The following is an 18,717-nucleotide window of genomic DNA, read 5'->3' on the forward strand; positions in this document are numbered from 1 at the left end:
GAGTTGGCCTTGGACGAACTTGACTATTATTTGTCTTAGCATTCGGAAATAGGCCTAACCGAGCTACAATGAATCTGAGCTGTCTCTTTTATTGTAGGGATTCACCACTGTTCAAGGGACAGGTTGCAGTCCGCTGCACAGGTTTTGACCCCCAGGGCATAAGTATGCCACAGATGTTGTGTGTGTGTGTGTGTGTGTGTGTGTGTGTGTGTGTGTGTGTGTGTGTGTGTGTGTGTGTGTGTGTGTGTGTGTGTGTGTGTGGAGGTGGCAGAAGGCAGCTGGAAATGGGACCACCCGTGCGTTGCCTGGTGTCCAGAACCACAGAATAGACCCAGGCTTCATGGTACTCATTACCTGTGTCTATTGAATTAACTTTGCATTACAGATCACCTCGTTTCTACCATTAGGGTTCCGGGAGTAGATTATTTTCAGAGCAAACTGTGATGTTCCCTGGGCTAGTGGTTAAAATGGTCGTTCTAGTGGCTTTTCAAAGAATGACCTTAATGTCACAATGACCTTAATGTCAACCAATGTCAGCAATCAAGCAATTGATCAAGAGAGCACTTTGCCTTGTGGGTATTTTTATTCTTTTCAAGACTTGTATTGCATAAAACTGACACTTTGTATGCTACCAAAATAAATCCTGTAGTTGAAGTTATATGAACTGTTATTACATATATTCATCACTTGGTTGGCAGAACTAATGATTTTGAAGTTGCTATCCAATATCGGTGCCACACTTCAGATTGAGCTCATCCTTGCATGCAAATGCCGCAACTAAATGTAATTGTCATATGTGAGGGAAAGTAAGCAACTACATCTGTAGAAGTAAGACAAATGATAAGTGATTTTACCTGGATTCCAGAGCCTTCCGGAACAAGGATTTTCCAGACACAGTTGAGGCTGTTGAGGTAGGGCTCAGGGAACCCGGGAGACAGGATGGTTCCGATTCTCTGGGTCAGGTTCCCTCCGCACGGGACTGTGGGAGGAATACAGAACAGGGTTGGAAGAGCCCCGTTCCACCGTCCTCATCTGTGGGTGTGTGTCGGGCTCTTCATTTTTTAACAAGGTGAATACATCAGGATTAAGTTGGAATAGATTCCCGGACAGGGATAGGCTAATCCTGGAGTTAAACCCCACCAGGATTCACCGTTGTGTTAGCCTAATGTGCCCGGTAAATTGACTTCACTGGTGAGAATAAACAGCGGGAAAAATCTCCTGTTTATCCTTTATCAAATACAATTGGGATCCTCTCATACTAGAGAATGAGAATTACATGAATACGACACCTTTGGATTTCACAGTTTAACCAACACAAACCTACTCAAATGGGATGACACACAGCCCTCCCCTCACACACAGTGTGGGTATGTATGTACACACAACCTGACAATGTTAAACCGCTGTCCTCCTTTCCTGTTCTGCTAATGTCCCATCTGGTAACCGCTTTGGGGCGTTTGCTAGCTGTGTGTCTTCAGAGTCAGCAAACGCCTTGCCTGTGTGTGTGTGTCTGCAATTGTGTATGTGTGTGTGAGTGTGTGTGTGTGTGCGTGTGCCTGTGTGTGTTTGTGTGTGACCCACAGCAGTTCGGGCCACCTGTGTGACGCCTGGTTAGATTTGAAGTAACGCTACAAGCACTGGCTGGCAGCGCACATCTGTCTGGTAAGGGTTAGTGAGAGAGAGAGAGAGAGAGAGAGAGAGAGAGAGAGAGAGAGAGAAGAGAAAGAAGAGAATATGTAAAGAAAAGTAAAGAAAGAAATAAGGGTAGATGTGAAGAAAAGGACAAAGGACAATTGGAAATGAGAAAAGACAGAAAGAACAACATGAAGAAAAATAAAAGAATGCAAGTGACGAAGAAATCAAAAAACAGAAAGAACATGAAAAAATAAAGGAATAAAAGGAAATAAAACAGCGAGAAAAATAGGTTGAGTAAGCGATGACTAAAGAAAAAAAAAGCCACATACTGATCAAGAAAGGGATGAAGGAAACAAAGAAAGATGATTGGTAATGTGTGTGCGTGTGTGTGTGTGTATAAGAGACAGAGATATACTGAGGAGACAAGATAGTCCTGGACATCCAGTTGGCATAGATCCCTCCCTTTATCGGTCCTACCTATGCAGCTGGGAATGGAGCTGTTCCACTGGGCCAGGGCGTTGGGCACAGTCAGGCACTCGATGGCGCTGGGGCCTTCCAGCACGTACCCGGGGCTGCACTCGAAGCGGATCGCTGCCCCCACCGCAAAGTTGTTTCCCATGCGCCGGCCGTTCCGGGGCTCTGGGACTGAGTTGCACTGCGTGGCACTGGTCCTCGGAACAGCTGGGACAGGGCAAATAAAGGACACGCGCTCTGATCTCAGTCTTCACCCCTAGTTATCAATGCTCTCTGGCCAACCGGAACGGGACCTAAACCTCCCTCCTTAGTGATTGGAGTGATGAGGATGAAGACGGTGCTGGTGGTGATGGTCAAGGGGACAGTGGTAGGGGTGGTGGCGAAGGGGGTGGAAGTGGTTATGGTGTCGGTGGTATAGTGTTGGGGTTGTGGCGGTGGTGGTGGTGGTGGAGGAGGTTGTGGGAGTGTTGGAGGTGGAGGATATATTGATGGTGGTGATGGCGGCAGCTGTGTAGTGATGGGTTGGTGGTGGTGGGGGGAGGAGGTTGTGGGAGTTGTTTTGGTGTTTATTGTGGGGGGTTTGTGGGGGAGGTGGAGGAAATGTTGATGGTGGTGGTAGTGGTGGTGGAGGTGATGCTGGTGGATAGGTTGATGGTGCTGGCGTTAGATGTTGTGGTGTTGGAGGAGACGGGGGTGGGGGGGGGGGGGGGGGGGGGAGAGAATGGCGTCTTACCCTGGTAGACCAGGTGGAATCCCTTGGAGCTGGCCTGGCCCTTCGAGTTGAAGCGGATAAGGATCTGGTTGGTCGTCGCCAACGGCAACGACTCACCTTGGGGTCAAAGATATGACACTATTATTGTCAATTCCCCAGTCCAGGTCAAGCCAGGGGATCTATGGTCATCTATTGATTAGTTGACCAGACAGACACAATTATATAACTTGCCAACATTCTGTCCATCGTCTAAGATGTATTTTAAGCTCCATAACCATAACATTTGTACTCTACATTAGAAAGTGCCAACAGCTTATTCTAAAAATGTCCAATGACAGTGCTTGGTTTAATTTGATATCAACTTAAACCAGAGCCCTGCTATACAGCAGTAATACATTGTACAATACAACCATAAAGTACTCATTTACTTATTGATTTGCATCTCCCTTGCCCACATCTTGACTGATGCCGAAAGGGCAGACTATGCTATCCATCCATCTCATTCTCCCACTCTCTCACACACACACACACACACACACACACACACACACACACACACACACACACACACACACACACACACACACACACACACACACACACACACACACACACACACACACACACACACTCAGATGACTAGAAACATGAGAAAACACACAGGCACACAGTGAGCTGCTCTCACAACGTGTGGCTGACTGACTCTCAGCAGCCTGCTCATTACTCTGTGTCTGCTCGCTGTCACCCTGCAGAGAGAGCCAGGCGGGCTTAACCCAACACACACTGTGTGTGTGCTACTGGGAGTCTGTTTGTCTGTGTTCTTTTGTGTGTGTATGTGTGTGTCTTTGTTTGAGCAGGTGTTTATGCGAGGATGCAAGTGTACATATACGTGTGTGCGTATGCGTTTGTCTGTCTGTCTGTATATGCAGAAGTGTATATGCTATACATGTGTCTGTCTGTGTGGATATGAGTGCATTTATGTGTTGGTGTGTGTGCGTGTGTGTTTGTGAATAAAAATGCACGTCTATACCTGTGTGTGTCTGTGTGTATATGACTGCATTTGTGTGTGTGTGTGTGTGTGTGTGTCTTTGCATGCACGCGTGCATGTGTGTGTGTGTGTCCGTCTGTGGCTAACCCTCAAGCGATGTGTCCTGAGATGACTCGCGCTGCACAGTTGCTTAACGCTGTCATCACCACGGTTACCGGAATTTTTACCGCAGGGCCATGGGGCATGCTGGGTAGTTTATTAGAATGCAGGCCTCACTGTCGTTCGACACCTCGCTGACAATGTTTCATAATGGAGCTGTTCATATGGACATATTCAATAACGTCTGTCAGCACATTACCCCTCAGCCCCCTTGGACACCCTCCAAGTGATAGGCAGTGATTCATTTCTTACAAGGACCCACACCGTTTGGTTATCAGTTCCTTTTCGTTTTTCTATGTTGGGGCAACGTTATATTCACTTCCATTTCCTGCATGCGGGTACCAGTATGGTACCCATTCGTTTGACATGGAGACAGAGTGTGTGCTGCTGTGGCTCACGGCCACTACGGCGCGGTGGGGAACGGTCGACAACAGCTGGACGAAGGGTGAACGGCAGCAACAGGGAGTCGAACTTTCCACGAAACAAGGCCATTTATTTAGCCTCATGGCCACAAGTTAATGGCTGCTGAAACAAAGCCTGTTGATGCCTTCTGAAGAGTCGGTCGGTTTGAAATGAGGACGGAACGCAAAAAATTGAATTTCCAATCACAACTCAAATGATGGCCAATTACGAAACAACATGTCTTGTTTGAAGTCATCTATTCTCCCTGAAAAGAAAGCGCTCAGATAGGCCGCTTTGATTGCTCAATTTATTTATTTTATCTTCACCACCGTGTCACTTGGGGCGACGGATTTATGGCCCCCTCTACCTTTTGTCGTCTGTTTGTCCGTTCCCCCTCTCCCCTCGCTTTCATTTCCTTTAACTTCGGCACTTGTTATCGCTGCGCCATTGATTGATTTGACAATCATTGCATGGCGATTTGTTTCACAAGACAATCACAGTCAGTAGACATTTTCAAACAAATCGCAGAACGCTTTTATTGAGACCGGGGCCTCCTCATAAGATGAGCGTTTTTTCTTCTCAAACGTCGGTGTCATCACAGCCAACTGCCTCTTGGCTAAGCACACAGATGCAACAAAAACAAAATCACACACCTGGGCGTCTGCCACCTAAAGTAAATACTCCCTGGCTGCCCCTGCACACAGCGCGATGAAAACACAGGGCACACATTTAAAGCGCGTTTGTGTGCGGATGCTTTTTTTTCTCGTCCTTTGTTTGTTTAGCGCTATTGTGGGCAGCCAGTGTGCGGCATGTGGGTTTAGCTCTGTTATCCAGGGTTTAATATCAAAATGGGCACTCAGGGCTTCACTGTTAATATAGCTCAAGTTTATTGATCCACGTATTCCATGTGTTTATGTGTTTTTTAAGAGCTGCCGTGGCTATGATCCAAAGCTTGGTTTTTGTAGTGCTTTTGAAACCAAATGAGGCGGTGGAGAATAGACGCTGCTTTCTGAAAGTCACACACTTTCATGTTCTCGCCCGCATTCGGCGAAACTTTGGGTGGCATTGTGTTTCTGCCTTGGGATGAATCAGCCGAAGCTCACATAGAACACCGTCTGGAGAGAAAAGGGCATTCTGTGTGATTCATGCTTTATACCGACTACTTTGCTCTAATTGTGGCTTTTAACTTGTGGCTGCCTTTCTGCTTTTGCCCTGGCTCTCCATGTTATTCCGTCATCTTATATGTTCATATGCTTTTAACTCTATATAAATATATGCATACATATATATAAATATATACACGTTTGTATTGGTGCGTGTTCATATGCTTTTAACTTCCTAGAAATATGCGTGCGTGTGTTATTTGTTTGTGTGTGTGTGTGTGTGTGTGTGTGTGTGTGTGTGTTTGTGTGTATCTGTGTGTGTGTGTATGTGTGTATGTGCTTGTTTATTTGTGTCTGTGTGTGCGTGTCTCTATGTGTCAACATGCTTGTCTGTGTGTGCCTGTAAGCACACTGGCTGTGTGTGCGGGTCCTTCCACGAACTCGGGTCCCTCAGGTGTCTCTTTAGTGGTGGCTGTCTCCATTGAGTTGTGTTGTGTTTACGGCTCTTGAGGGCCCCACTAAGGCCCCCCTTTGCAGATCGGCCTGTGTCAGCGGATTGGCGGGGGCGGTGTGCTGGTATCTCAATGGAAGGGGGATTGGGCTTGAGTAACATTTTAAGCACACCCCAGTCCACTGGCCCCAGGCTCGTTGAGTGTGGTTTAATGGCCCTGTGGTCACTGGTTATTGTTTCCGGTGCACACTACGCTGCGTGTGTAGGAGGGTTGTTGCCGCACACCTCTGCCGTTTAATTAATGTAGGCATGGGCACTTGGGTGGGGCGCTTTATGACACCGGTGCACTTGATTACTTACTGCTGGGAGTGTGTGTGTGTGTGTGTGTGTGTGTGCTTTCTGATCTTAATGTGATAGGTGCATTCGTGGCATGGCGCATTTGTGTGCGTGTGTTGTGTGTGTGTCTGCACTTGAGCAGGTGCATGCGTGTGTGCATGCGTGCCGAGGTGCGTGCTTGCGTGTGTGTGGGGCTCTGCATTTTTAGATGCAGGCACCTGTTTGGGTGAGTTTGTAGATGTGTTAATACATGCATTTATATATATATGTGTGTGTCTGTGCTTGTGTGTGTGGGTTTTCAGCTGGCAAATAATAAAAAAAATGTATGCAATACTTGATAACCCCGTTGTGCACGTACGTGTGTGCGCGAGTGTGTCTAAGTGTACGTGTGTGTGTGTGCCTGCGTGCACAAGTGTGTGTGTGTGTACCTGTGTGAGCTCCGGACAGGGAGCTGAGGACACGCGAGATCTGCGTGGGGCCGTCGTAGACCTCCACCACGTCGTTGAGAGCCGTCTGGAAGAAGGTGAACTGGCTGAACACCACTGCAGCAGGCAAACAAAGGGGGAAAGGTTTCAGAGGCAGTCATAATAACCCCACAGAGCGGGCGTGAACACAACATAATCACTGACATCAGCCTTCTCCAGATTCCCAACGTGCCACCCACCATTGTAATCAAGGAGCCGTACACTCCTCCCTAATCAAGAAAATAAAATGACTGCCTGGTGTATTGACATCATTTGATTATGATTTGTTCAGGCAGCACATTACACAAAACACGCATCATAAAATAAAATCAGTAAGGCACTAGGAATATCAGAATGGCATGTTATGACTGGGAGCAAAGAAGCCAACATTTAGCATTGTGTGTAGATCGATACATCTATGTCAGCTTGGTGGCTTGCCATTGGCTTGAAAGGGCTGTCAATCAACAGTCTGTTGGATAGAAGTGGCAAATAAGGTAGAGGCTATGCATGATAGACCATGCTAAGCATTATAGACCAATGGCACGCAATATGTTGTTTAAGTCCCGCCGTCAACTAGTACCGGTTTGCTCGATCTCTTTTCAACATGTGTCATCTTAAAGTTTATCTGAAAGGGAGAAAGGAAGAAAGAACTACGGGGGAGTTAGGTAACCATCCCTATACTGACAGACATAACAGTCGCAGCACGACTGGGCCGTATCACCCTAATATCACCCCATGCTCCACACAATGTCACGCTGCAAACCCCTATCATCCTCCCTCTGTGGCTCCATCTCCACCTCTCTCGCCCTTGACCTTGGACTTTATCCCATCTATCTCCCTCTCTCCATCTCCCAATCTCTCCATCTCTCCCTTAAACGTAGCCTGCCTGCCTGCCTGCCTGCCCCCCCTCTCTCTCTCTCACACACACACACACACACACACACACACACACACACACACACACACACACACACACACACACACACACACACACACACACACACACACACACACACACACACACACTAGTTGGCAGAAAACAAGCATCACTTCAGGGCTAGTCTACTGGCGGACCGATACAGAACAATGTGGGTTTTTCAACCAAGAGCTGAATACACGGCCTTTAAGACGAGCCTGTCTTCCGGGCTGTGGATGAACACAGCCAGTGGCTTACAGATACCGATATCCGCAAGACGACGCCAGCAGTCGGGAACGGCGGCCAACATTAGAGACGGTATTGAAACGGGGGATTATTGGTGGAAAGTTTGTGAAAGTAAGTCTAGCCTATGCTGTGTGCTTCCCAAGCGTTTCTTAAGCATTTTTTTTTGTAATCCAAATATTATCCGACCTCGGAAGATCGGAGAAGATCTTGCGTGGGAAGCAAGCCGTGACCTTTAAGATTGAAATGCCAAAAAAGTAGCCTGAAACTCTAGTGCTTCCAGGCACCAATTACTTTCAGCCTTGTGTCTGTGTGTGCGTGTGTTTTTGTGCATGTGTTTGTGTGCGTTTTTTTGTATATTTTTATCTGGATTTATGTGTGTGTGTGTGTGTGTGTGTGTGTGTGTGTGTGTGTGTGTGTGTGTGTGTGTGTGTGTGTGTGTGTGTGTGTGTGTGTGTGTGTGTGTGTGTGTGTGTGCTCGCGCGCGTGTGAGTGTTTGTGTGTGTTTTCACATGTGTAGTTGTGTGTGTGTGTGTGTGTGTGTGTGTGTTTGTGTGCGTGTGTGTTTTCACATATGTGGGCGCGTGTGAAGGTAAACTATTTCACTTCTTCACTTCAACTAGTGATGTGGGTCTGTGCATGAATTTGTGTGTGTGTATCTTTGGGATGTCTGTGTCAATTAGATCACTCAAATTCTTTCATCTTCCAAGTGGGTGACAGAGCCCTGGGTTGTCCGACTGGTGAAGATATTTGGGCAAGCTTCAATTGAAAAAAAATTCTTGTGCGTTCCACGCACCTTTAGGAACGAGCGATCAGGTCAGATAAAAGTATGGTAGTTCCCTCGACCTGTGCTTATTTTAAGCGTGTGAAAAGAGAATTATTTTCGCCTTTCCGAAGTTCTTATAATTCTTCCCTGCTTTCTTAATAAAAAATCCTAGGTGGAGGACACTTGAAGCTCCTTCCAAAGGCCCATTGAGCTTATTAAATTCCATTACAGCACATCGAATTATACAAGCTCCATTCATAACACTTCCATTTTAATAAATCTTGAGTCTCTAGATTTGGCAAAAAAATAATTAATGAACCCATTCATTTTTAATCAATCCATAAAAAAACATTGATACACATTATGCTTCCCCTTGTTCACTCGGTTCTTATGGTTTTTTTTGTACGCCTTTCTTGTTTACCGTAGTCCTTGGGCACAATAACAGAGTAGAGGCAAGTCCGTGCGCTGCTGTAGTTGCCAGGGTAACCGGGAGACAGGACTACACCTTCCAAACCCGAATACTGGCCGCCACAAGGAGCTGGAGGGAAGCAGAGAGAGAGAATTGTACATAATTATATATACGCTAGATAGATCAATTGAACGATTTCAAGAGAGAGCAAGGAAAAGATAGAAATGGCTCGATATATTTCTACATACATTTACAGAGAATAGATGGATATACGTAGAATGATAGAGAATCATATACTGTATCAAAATAAATATATAATATAAATATAAATCGATATTAGTATAACCAACAGAGAGAGAGATAGACAAAGAAAGAGAGAGAGAGAGAGATGGAGTGAGAGAGAGAGAGGCTGATAGACAGAGAGACATATAGATGTTGCAGTTAGTATAGATATACTGAATATATATATACATATATACAGTATAAATAAATCCAGAGAGAGAGTAGAAGTTTAAATGATACATATATAAACATGAATCGATGGATAGATATAGTATATAGTGTTACGACCCCTCCCTTTCGGCAGCTGATTACTTCCTGCAGGAGTTGGCTGAAAGGGAGGGTCGTTAGGGCAAGTTGCTCACAGATCACAGATACAATGGATTGATTTATGCACAGATAGATAAAGAAAGAGAGAGAGAAAGATGGAGCGAGAAAGGCTGACAGACATAGAGACATATAGATGAATCGAGAGGCAAAGATAGGCCAACAGACAGACTTAAGACAGAAAGGGAGATGGATACATGGAAAGATAGGCGAACAAAGGCCTACAGGCAGACCGACAGACAGAACTACAATAGAAGATGTGATGAAACCAGAAAGGGTGCGATTCAAATTGTTTTCCATCTTTCTCCTCCCCTCCCCCACCCCCCCACTCCATCACCAATGTTCCACTGCTGCTAAATTACTTTTCTTGTCTGATTGGGGACTCAGCTCCAAGGTGTCCCTGGTGTTTGCCACAGTGAAATTGCAATGTTTTCCAAGTGTCTCTCTGGGTTAGGCCTGAGGAGTCGAGGCTCAAATATCTGGGCTCTCTCCCGCTCTAATGTAGTAACTCCTGAAGGTTCGGCGATGCACTGGTGTCAAGGTGTGTGTGTGTGTGTGTGTGTGTGTGTGTGTGTGTGTGTGTGTGTGTGTGTGTGTGTGTGTGTGTGTGTGTGTGTGTGTGTGTGTATACACATACCGCCAATTCATAAAAATATACTACGAACAAAAGAGTGGCCCTTTTTTTGTGATCACTAGTAAAAGACCAGTGACATAATAATTGACAATTTTGGGCCTTTTTTGGGCCAGCGTGGGGGTGAGCTCATGCGTGGACACGCCCCCCTACTCGCATGCTGGGACTGCCTGTGGTTCTCAGGGCTGTCTCCAGATTTCAGTTCTTACCGATGCAGATGGGCCTGGGCTTGTTCCAGCTGGGCTTGCCGTCCCTCCCCATGACGCAGGTGAGGGTGGGATCCCCCTCCAGGGTGTAGCCGCCGTCGCACTGGTAGGTGACCGTGGAGCCCAGCTTGAGGTCGGTTCCCACCCGTGTACCGTTCCGCACCGCTCCCGGCTCGAAGCACGACTCCCGTGGGTTTTCTGCAGGGGGGAGAGGGGGGGGGGGGGGGGGGGAGGAGGGAGAGGGGAACAGCAGGGAGGGAGGGAGACAGAGAAAAGGCCACAGTGGTTATAATCTGTTATGAGATTTTCTTTTTTCAGTTTAGTCTTACAGGGCCAGTGCTCGTTGATTTCCATCTCAGTAAATATGCTAGTGTTAGCCGACCGGCTAATTTTCAGCTGTTTTCCCTGGGCAGTTATTTTAATGTTAGTCTTCTAATATAATTCTAGTTCATTTGATTTTGTACTTGTTGAGTATTGCAGCTATTTCAGTTTTAGAATTAATTTACTCATTGTTTGCAGAAAACGTATCAAATTTATTATATGCTGTCATGCATATTCTTCCTATTGGGTATTCATTTTTTTCCCCATTCATTCATTATTTGTTCCGTGTTTCATTTTTTCCATTATTTTCATTCTTCCATTGATTTTCCGTCTCTTGGCATTACATTTTTTATGCTTAGTGTTTTATTCAATTATTCTTCGCTGCTATCTTTCCGTCAATAAGTATTCAGAAAGCATTGGTGGATATACCTGTTATTATTTATGTATTTCCTCCATTCTTTCCATCAATGATTCGTTCTATCTTTGTTTGGATAGTTCTCCCTCAGTTCCACTTTCTTTTCCTTTCCACACTCCCATTGACCCTCTGGATCCTCCTGCTGTCTGCCTGTGGCCTATGGTACCGTGGGCGGCCCATGGGCATCTGCTTGCAGGTATGTATGGCGCTGCAAGCGGACAGACGGCTGATTGAGGGATACAGTGCTGGGACTCAAGGTCTGCTGAATACACACAACCGTCCCTCACACTGCACCTCACTGTGCGCTTGGCTGGACAAGACCATGTACATCAACTGTCTCTCATTCTCATGCACACCTGTGTACGTGTGTGTGTGTGTGTGTGTGTTTGTATGTGTGTGTGTGTGTGTGTGTGTGTGTGTGTGTGTGTGCGTGCACGAACACAGATGTGTATGTGCATAAGGGTACGCATATGCACTAGATACTCATACGGAAGCACAAATACATACTCACATGGAAGCATCCACATGCACGTACATGTTCACATAAACACACACACACTGCACATCCTTCCTTAGCCTTGATGTCAGCACATAAACACACAAAACCCCCCCACACACACACCAACAAGTGCATGCACAAAAAAAAATACCCATGCACTCCTCCTAACCCCCGATCTATCACCAGCCTTGATGTGGACAGATAGATGGCCATGCTTAATCTTTCACTGACCAAACTGTAGAATTCAGCCTATCCAAGCAGACCTGTCATTTGAGCAGACTTCCCCAAATGACACCCAACATAAACACAGCGACCTTGCCACTACCAATCGAGCTCAATTGCAAAAACAAAACGCCACCTCGGTCAATTAACAACTTTGCTAGGATGTGATGTCTTATGATGAAAAACTCCAGACACTAGAAACGATAAAGGGAAGATGGTCCTTTTCCTTAATTGTTAATTTCTCTAGATTAGCCAATGATTACTAGGGAAGATGTGAGAAACCGCAGCATTTAGATACAGAAGGATAAGCTATTTAAGACAAGGTCCAACACTTCTTGAAGATGGTGCGGCGTAGCCAGGTCCTGTTAGCCAATTTCGGCTATGTTCTTTAGATTTTGAATTGGTAACTTAGTTCGCTTCCCCCCCCTTTCTTAATCATGTAGTTAGCAGACTTCACAAAACAATTTCAAGTGAAAGACCACTAGAGCCCCGTGGGACTCTAGTGATCGTTCAATGTGTGTATCTGTTTGTCACATTACTTTGCCAATGGAACAAATTTCCTAAACAACCTGCTCTGAAAATGCTCTGAGAGTCAAGTCATGTCCGAAGAGAGAGGCAATGGAAAGAAAATGAGAGAGAAACAGAATCAGAGCAAGAGCGAGAGGCTGAGAGTGAGACAGACAGAGAGAGGTGGATGGAGGGAAGGAGAGAGAGAGGAGAGAGAGAGATCAAGAGGGAGAGTATGTGATGTGTGAGAGAGAGAGAAACAAAGCAAGAGCAAGAATGAGAGTGTGAGAGAGAGACAGAGTTAGAGAGAGAGAAAGAGAGAGAGAGAGAGAGAACGAGAGAGAGAGAGAGAGAACGAGAGAACTAGAGAGAGAGAGAACTAGAGAGATAGAAAGAAAGAGAACGAGAGATAGAGAGAGAACGACAGAAAGAGCGAGAGTGAGCAGGACCTTGGGGCAGTTTCCCTAATGTGATTGCTCGTGGCAGCCCTGGCCAAATCTGAGTCGGAGGGGCCAGGCCGTCCGCTAGCGTGATGCCAGACCAAACCGACCGAAAACCTGCGGCCAAACACGCCTTCCGCGCCGTGCTGTTTGTCTGCAACAGTGTAGGTAATTGATGTATTATTTGGTTACGGTTCATTAGTGTGAAGAATGGAAAGTAGAGAGGGGGCGGGGGGAATTTGTGGAGCCCCACACTGGGTCCATCTGCTCCCGCATATTGACTCTACCATCCCGACACTCTGGCGGAGCACCGCACTAAACAGAGTCGGTGCTGAGTTAAGAGGTAGCCACTGTATAAAATGTGTTGCTCGAAAGCGCACCGTTTGCACCCCATTTGCATCTGACTTGGGAACAGACTGCCTGGCTGTGTGATGCAGAGAATGTCGACTTCCGTGATCGCTCTAATCCGTTATAACCCCCCCCCCCCCCCCCCCCTCCCCCTCACCTAACCTCAACCCGTATATGCCACACACGGGGCCAATGAACATGGTGAGTCGAACCAGAAGGGGTCAATCAGTCGATACATTGAATGATCGGTTTTGTGTGTGATCTCTTAGGATTAGCTTGGATTGAGGTAGTGAGATAAAGCCCTAAGTGTAAGCCCTAAACCAAGCTACCCCTCTCATTTAAAAGCAAAAAATAAATAAAAAATTCAGGGAATATCTGTTATGTTAGCGTCAGAGGTGTTAGCGCTCCGTGGAAACATACAAAACGTTTCCAAACCTCCCCTGGAGGTATAGATTAGCATGAAAATAAAACACAGACAGGCCAGATCAGCAACAATGTCTGTATGCCAAGTCTCACTTTTGTGGGAGTGCAAGCTCTGATCGTTTCACACCCTGCCTGTGTGTAGGCCTAGCTGTACCTTTCATGACGGCAACTAAATTCAAAAGGGCCGCCAATAAAAAGCGAGTAGCGGTTAGTTGGCCGCAGCGCGATGTGACACAAAGGCAAGCGCTCTAATTTACGAGGAGCTGTAAGCGCGGCGGCGAGGCATCGATCAAACGCCTTACTTTTTGTTGCAATTATTTATTTATTTTGGTTTGGCTGCTCGCAACGATAGGTCACTAATTACCCTAAGATAGAAGTAGCAAATTGTTGTGGCAGGGAGGGGGGGGGAGTGGCTAACTGCAGAGACACCTTGTTCTTCCCATCGCTGGGCAACACTTACTGTATCTCTCTCGCTTTGGACTGGAAACAAACAGATGGTTTGAAAAAAATTAGAAAAACTTCCCCCAACTGTGTAGAAGCTTGGCAGCCATGACAGAATCATCCATTCTCATATTGCTGCAGGGAGATCTTGATTAACTTTTGAATTAGGAATTTTTTTCTGCCAAATCATAAACAGAGAATACAGCGAATAAAACTGCACAAATGATCAATATACCAGAGTTCTGTAAAATCAATATCTCTTTAGAGTAAGACTGACAGCGAGAGCAAGAGCGAGAGCGAGAGAGAGAGAGAGAGAGAGAGAGAGAGAGAGAGAGAGAGAGAGAGAGACCCTTTATTGCAAATATGAACACCACTCCTCCAAACCAAAAGAGGGCGCACCTGTGTACTGCAACACAAATCCATTGCTGCTGAGGGAAGCGTCGCTGCGGAAGGCCAGGAAGAGCGTGTTGGAGCTGCTCTCGATGCGGTCGGGTACATCAATGCCGTAAAAGCTTCCCAACAGGGGGCTGAGGGAGTCTGGCCCGTCGTAAATGTGCAGGAAGTCATAGCTGGGCTCCAAGCTGAACCTGGAACAACAAGGGATGAACAATAAAGTTGATGATTGAGAAACTTGTTTACGGCAACGTAAACAAACGTAGCACTTGATTTGTGTTGTGTGAACTTTTGGGTTTAGATATTAGGTGCTCAAGCAAACTAAAGTGCACAGTACTGAATTGCAGCGACCGGTTTTTGACTCCCAGCAAAAAGGTTGAGTTGCATATCAGTAGCATACCTATAGGCACTTTTGAGCAAATTCCAACTCCTGCTAGCTCTTTGATAATGTTACCTTCCATTTTCATGATCCCCAGGCATTCTGGAGAAGAGTTGTGGTTAAAAGTAAAAGTTGTAAACTAAACAAGAGACGGGGCTTGGTTGTGTTTCAGGGCAAGACCTTTCATGGCTGTACATATTGTGTGGTTTAGGGTTGAGCTTACTGATTGAAGTTGAGGGCGATGACGTAGTCCTGGGTAACGGACACGGTCCAGTCACACTCTCTGCCGTGGGGGTAGGGCTCTGGGTACTCCGGGGACAGGATCAAACCACCGGGGCCGGTCAGGTTCCCTCCACACGGAGCTACGAGGAAAGATACACGATGCCTCAGTGAACGCTGCATTTACAGCCAACACAGACTGGTGTCACTTTTAAAGTTCGGAGTCAATCCAAAGGAACAAATTTTAATCGATTGTCAAAGTTTTGAAAGGACAATCAATCTTTTTTTTTTTTTTTACTCGTTTTATTCTTGAGCCATTTATGGTATCCTAAATCAACCCAATATTGCTGGTATACATTTCTGAACAGAGTATGTGGATTTGGCAAAATAATGTTAAAGAACAAGATAAAAGGGATTGAGGGCTTTAACTTAAGCACCATTACCCATGCTTGAAGATCCCAAAAAAATTATGAAATAAAATGATAATCTGTGCTCATTATATCTCTTTGCGGCCAGACAGAGATGTGTGAGCTGGCAATGAAGGAGCTGTCAACTGCAACTGTCAACTTGTCTTATCACTAGTAGCCCATGTGTTGGGGGATGTTCAGTTATTAAAATCTGGGAGACGTCACATTAAGACAAAAATCTGGTCCAACTGGCAACTCACAGCACAGCTGGCTGGAGTTTGCTTTTTGAGGGGAACGTCACGCTCGCTATTTTATACTCAATGATTACTGCTTCAAACGCATGTTGTGTTGTGCGACACCAACTCTGTTTCGGCGGAAGAAACGCGGAACGTTGGACCATTTACGTAAATAGTCTGGGACTTGGGTTTTCATTGGTTCAATTGGGATAAATGTGGAAATCTTCCAACGTTTCATCATTTCTTTTGCAGAAACTGAGTTTATGTCGCAGAGCAGAATTTTTCACAATACGCGTATTAAGCAGTTCTCTCGTAACTGCGCTTTAAAGTCTAATAAAAATAAAAAAGACAGATGTATACGACAACGGCATTCAGCAATGATCTTCAGAAGCCTGTGCGACCCTGTGCTTCATAAAGAGGGGCCCCGTTCTTATTGACAGTGCAATGTCAGGTTGTGTTTTACACCCGTGACTCCATCGTGACTAGACACACAGCACCAAAGTCTTGTTGGGTTCACAGACAGAAAAATAAAAAGCAAAAATAAAAAGCTATCAAACTAACTAAACAAACACAGATTAAACACGGCAGCTCATTACAAAGTCCTAATTGCAACTGTTTAATACTTCCCCCTTAACTGAGCCTTAATTTCTTTCATATCCCTACATTATGAACGGGAGAGGGGAGGGGGGGCCGTAGAGACAAGTTAGTGTTTTTTTATTGCAGAGAGTATCGGAATATCGGATCTCTCCGTCTCCCGCCCCCAGTGAAGGTTAAGATGACGGCATGTTCATTGAGTTTGCCGCTTTAAGGCATTGCTTCATAGCAACCTTGTTCCCGGGCATTCTCATCGCACAACAGACCTGCCGTTAACGGGGTACCCCAGATGAGCCTTATAGGTTGGAAGAAAGGGGGCGGGGGTTCAGTTCCACGGGTTTCAAGGGGAGAGGCGAGAGAGAGCATGGATATCCGTCTACCTCAAGTAGACGGATATCCATTTTCCTTGCACAAGTTTTGTATGACTCTATGTCAAATTCTTTGCCAAAACTCAAATATTTATTCTCCTCCTCCTCCTCCTCGTTATTTTTCTTCTGTCTCCGGGGAACTGGGAACAGGCGTACACAGCTCACAGTAAGTAAGAAAATGGAAATTGCCTTGTGGTGGACCGGGATAACGCTCCAATCCATGAACCTCTCTCAGCCTCGCTTCATATTGACAGGGGGGGGGGCGGACTAAAAGAGAACTTTCAAAAGGCAAAACCGAGGAGACCGGATACACGTGTGTAAGAATAGCTTCCCGTATTATCGGTTCAATGGCTTCTTTCCTTTACTGCCTGACGTATTCGACACACACACAAGGAGACTGCCTATCAAAAGTGATGCAGGATCTCATTATCACTATGGGATTGCAGCAAAGCTTTCCAGGGTCGGTTTTCCCCGACTTCGGCAGCCAAACATGCAAGGATTAATGAGTTAGATGCATAGAACTCACCTTCGACCTAATGACATGTGTCCCAATTCACTAGTGCTAATCATAATAATTCATTGCATTATTATTGGACTTTTCAAGCACTTTCACAGCAAGTTTTTGTGGGAATAATCACACCTCATCCACTACCCTTGGCGAGTAACTTGGGAGATACCATGAACAACCTATGACTCAAGCAGAGTAACACTTCACCAAAGCCAGACTAGGACCACTGCTTTGGGGCGGTCACCTGTGCAGGTGGGCGGGTCGGGCTGCCAGAAGAAGCGGCTGTTGATCTCGGTGCAGGTTATTTTGCTGGCCCCCTGCAGGACGTAGCCGGGGTCACACTGGAAGACCACGTGGTCCCCGGGCTCCCTGCTGTCCCCGCCCCGCGTCCCGTTGGTGGGCATGCCCGGGTCGTTGCAGGAGGTCGCCGTGGAGACTGGGAAGGAAGGGAAAAAATATGGTCTTCAATCTATTAGATTTATTATGAGCCTAGTTGTATCTATTGGATTGATTGCACCAAAAATCATAAAATCGTTTGTGCATGAACTGTCTACACACGCTCAGTGACCCATTTTTAAATGGGCCAATTTTGGCCGCCCAATAATAAACAGTAACAGTCTCCTAATTTTCATCTTTGTTCATCGTTATATAACCACAAATTCGAAAAAACACATGGACGGAAAACACAACACACTGACATCCCCCCCCCACACACACACACACACACACACACACACACACACACACACACACACACACACACACACACACACACACACACACACACACACACACACACCCACCCCTCCCCAAAAACCCACATCGACATAAACAAACTCACCCACACCCTCACCCACAGACACAGTTAATATAAACACAGTGCACCGCGTCACCCCTGGCTCACCAGAGAACTGCAGAGCGAAGCCCTGCTTGCTGGTAAAGAAGTCGGTGGTGAACTGCAGGCTGACGGTGTTGAAGGTGCTGTGGGCGTCCGGGGGCAGCGCCGAGCCGCTCAGCTCCCTCAGCAGCACCCCTCCTTCCTGGGGGCCATCCCAGATCCGAAGCACGTCGTGGACCTCCTCCGTGTGGAAGACCAGGAAGTGCAGGCTGAGGGAAACACAAAATACACTGACCTTTTAGATTTACATTTAGGGTATTTAGCGGATGCTTTTATCCAAAGCGACTTAAAAAAAAAGGGGGAAGCAGTAGCTCAGGAGGTAGAGCGGGTTGGCTGGTATCTGCAAGGTTGCTTGTTCGATCCCCGGGTCCTCCTAGCTGAGTGTCGAGGAGTCGATACACAAGAGTATATATATCGCTGTCAGTGCAGTAAGGATATACATAGAAACATCAGAGGTCAAAAGGTCAGATGACGCTGATGACATGTTGGCCTGTATTTCCTGGCTGGGATGAATGAGGAATATCTGATGTGGAGTATGGGTTTCAATTTATGCCTCTGATTAGTTTGTAGTGATGTACAAGTGAGTACCTAGTTAGCA

General features: G+C 46.2%; 1 protein-coding gene across 1 annotated transcript in view; it reads right to left on the bottom strand.

The window, feature by feature from the left end:
• Positions 1-18,717, bottom strand: part of csmd2 (CUB and Sushi multiple domains 2) — a 279,455-nt gene that overhangs the window by 123,286 nt on the left and 137,452 nt on the right. The window contains exons 27-36 of the mRNA XM_056582350.1: positions 18,126-18,328; positions 17,466-17,657; positions 15,113-15,251; positions 14,517-14,704; positions 10,505-10,699; positions 9,071-9,187; positions 6,689-6,802; positions 2,843-2,938; positions 2,113-2,316; positions 855-979 (exon numbers count right to left, since the gene is read on the bottom strand). Coding sequence (XP_056438325.1) covers positions 855-979; positions 2,113-2,316; positions 2,843-2,938; positions 6,689-6,802; positions 9,071-9,187; positions 10,505-10,699; positions 14,517-14,704; positions 15,113-15,251; positions 17,466-17,657; positions 18,126-18,328 — 1,573 coding nt within the window. The remainder of the gene's footprint in view (positions 1-854; positions 980-2,112; positions 2,317-2,842; positions 2,939-6,688; positions 6,803-9,070; positions 9,188-10,504; positions 10,700-14,516; positions 14,705-15,112; positions 15,252-17,465; positions 17,658-18,125; positions 18,329-18,717) is intronic.

This window comes from Gadus chalcogrammus, chromosome 22, assembly GCF_026213295.1.
Source record: "Gadus chalcogrammus isolate NIFS_2021 chromosome 22, NIFS_Gcha_1.0, whole genome shotgun sequence".
Taxonomy (NCBI): Eukaryota; Metazoa; Chordata; class Actinopteri; order Gadiformes; family Gadidae; genus Gadus; species Gadus chalcogrammus.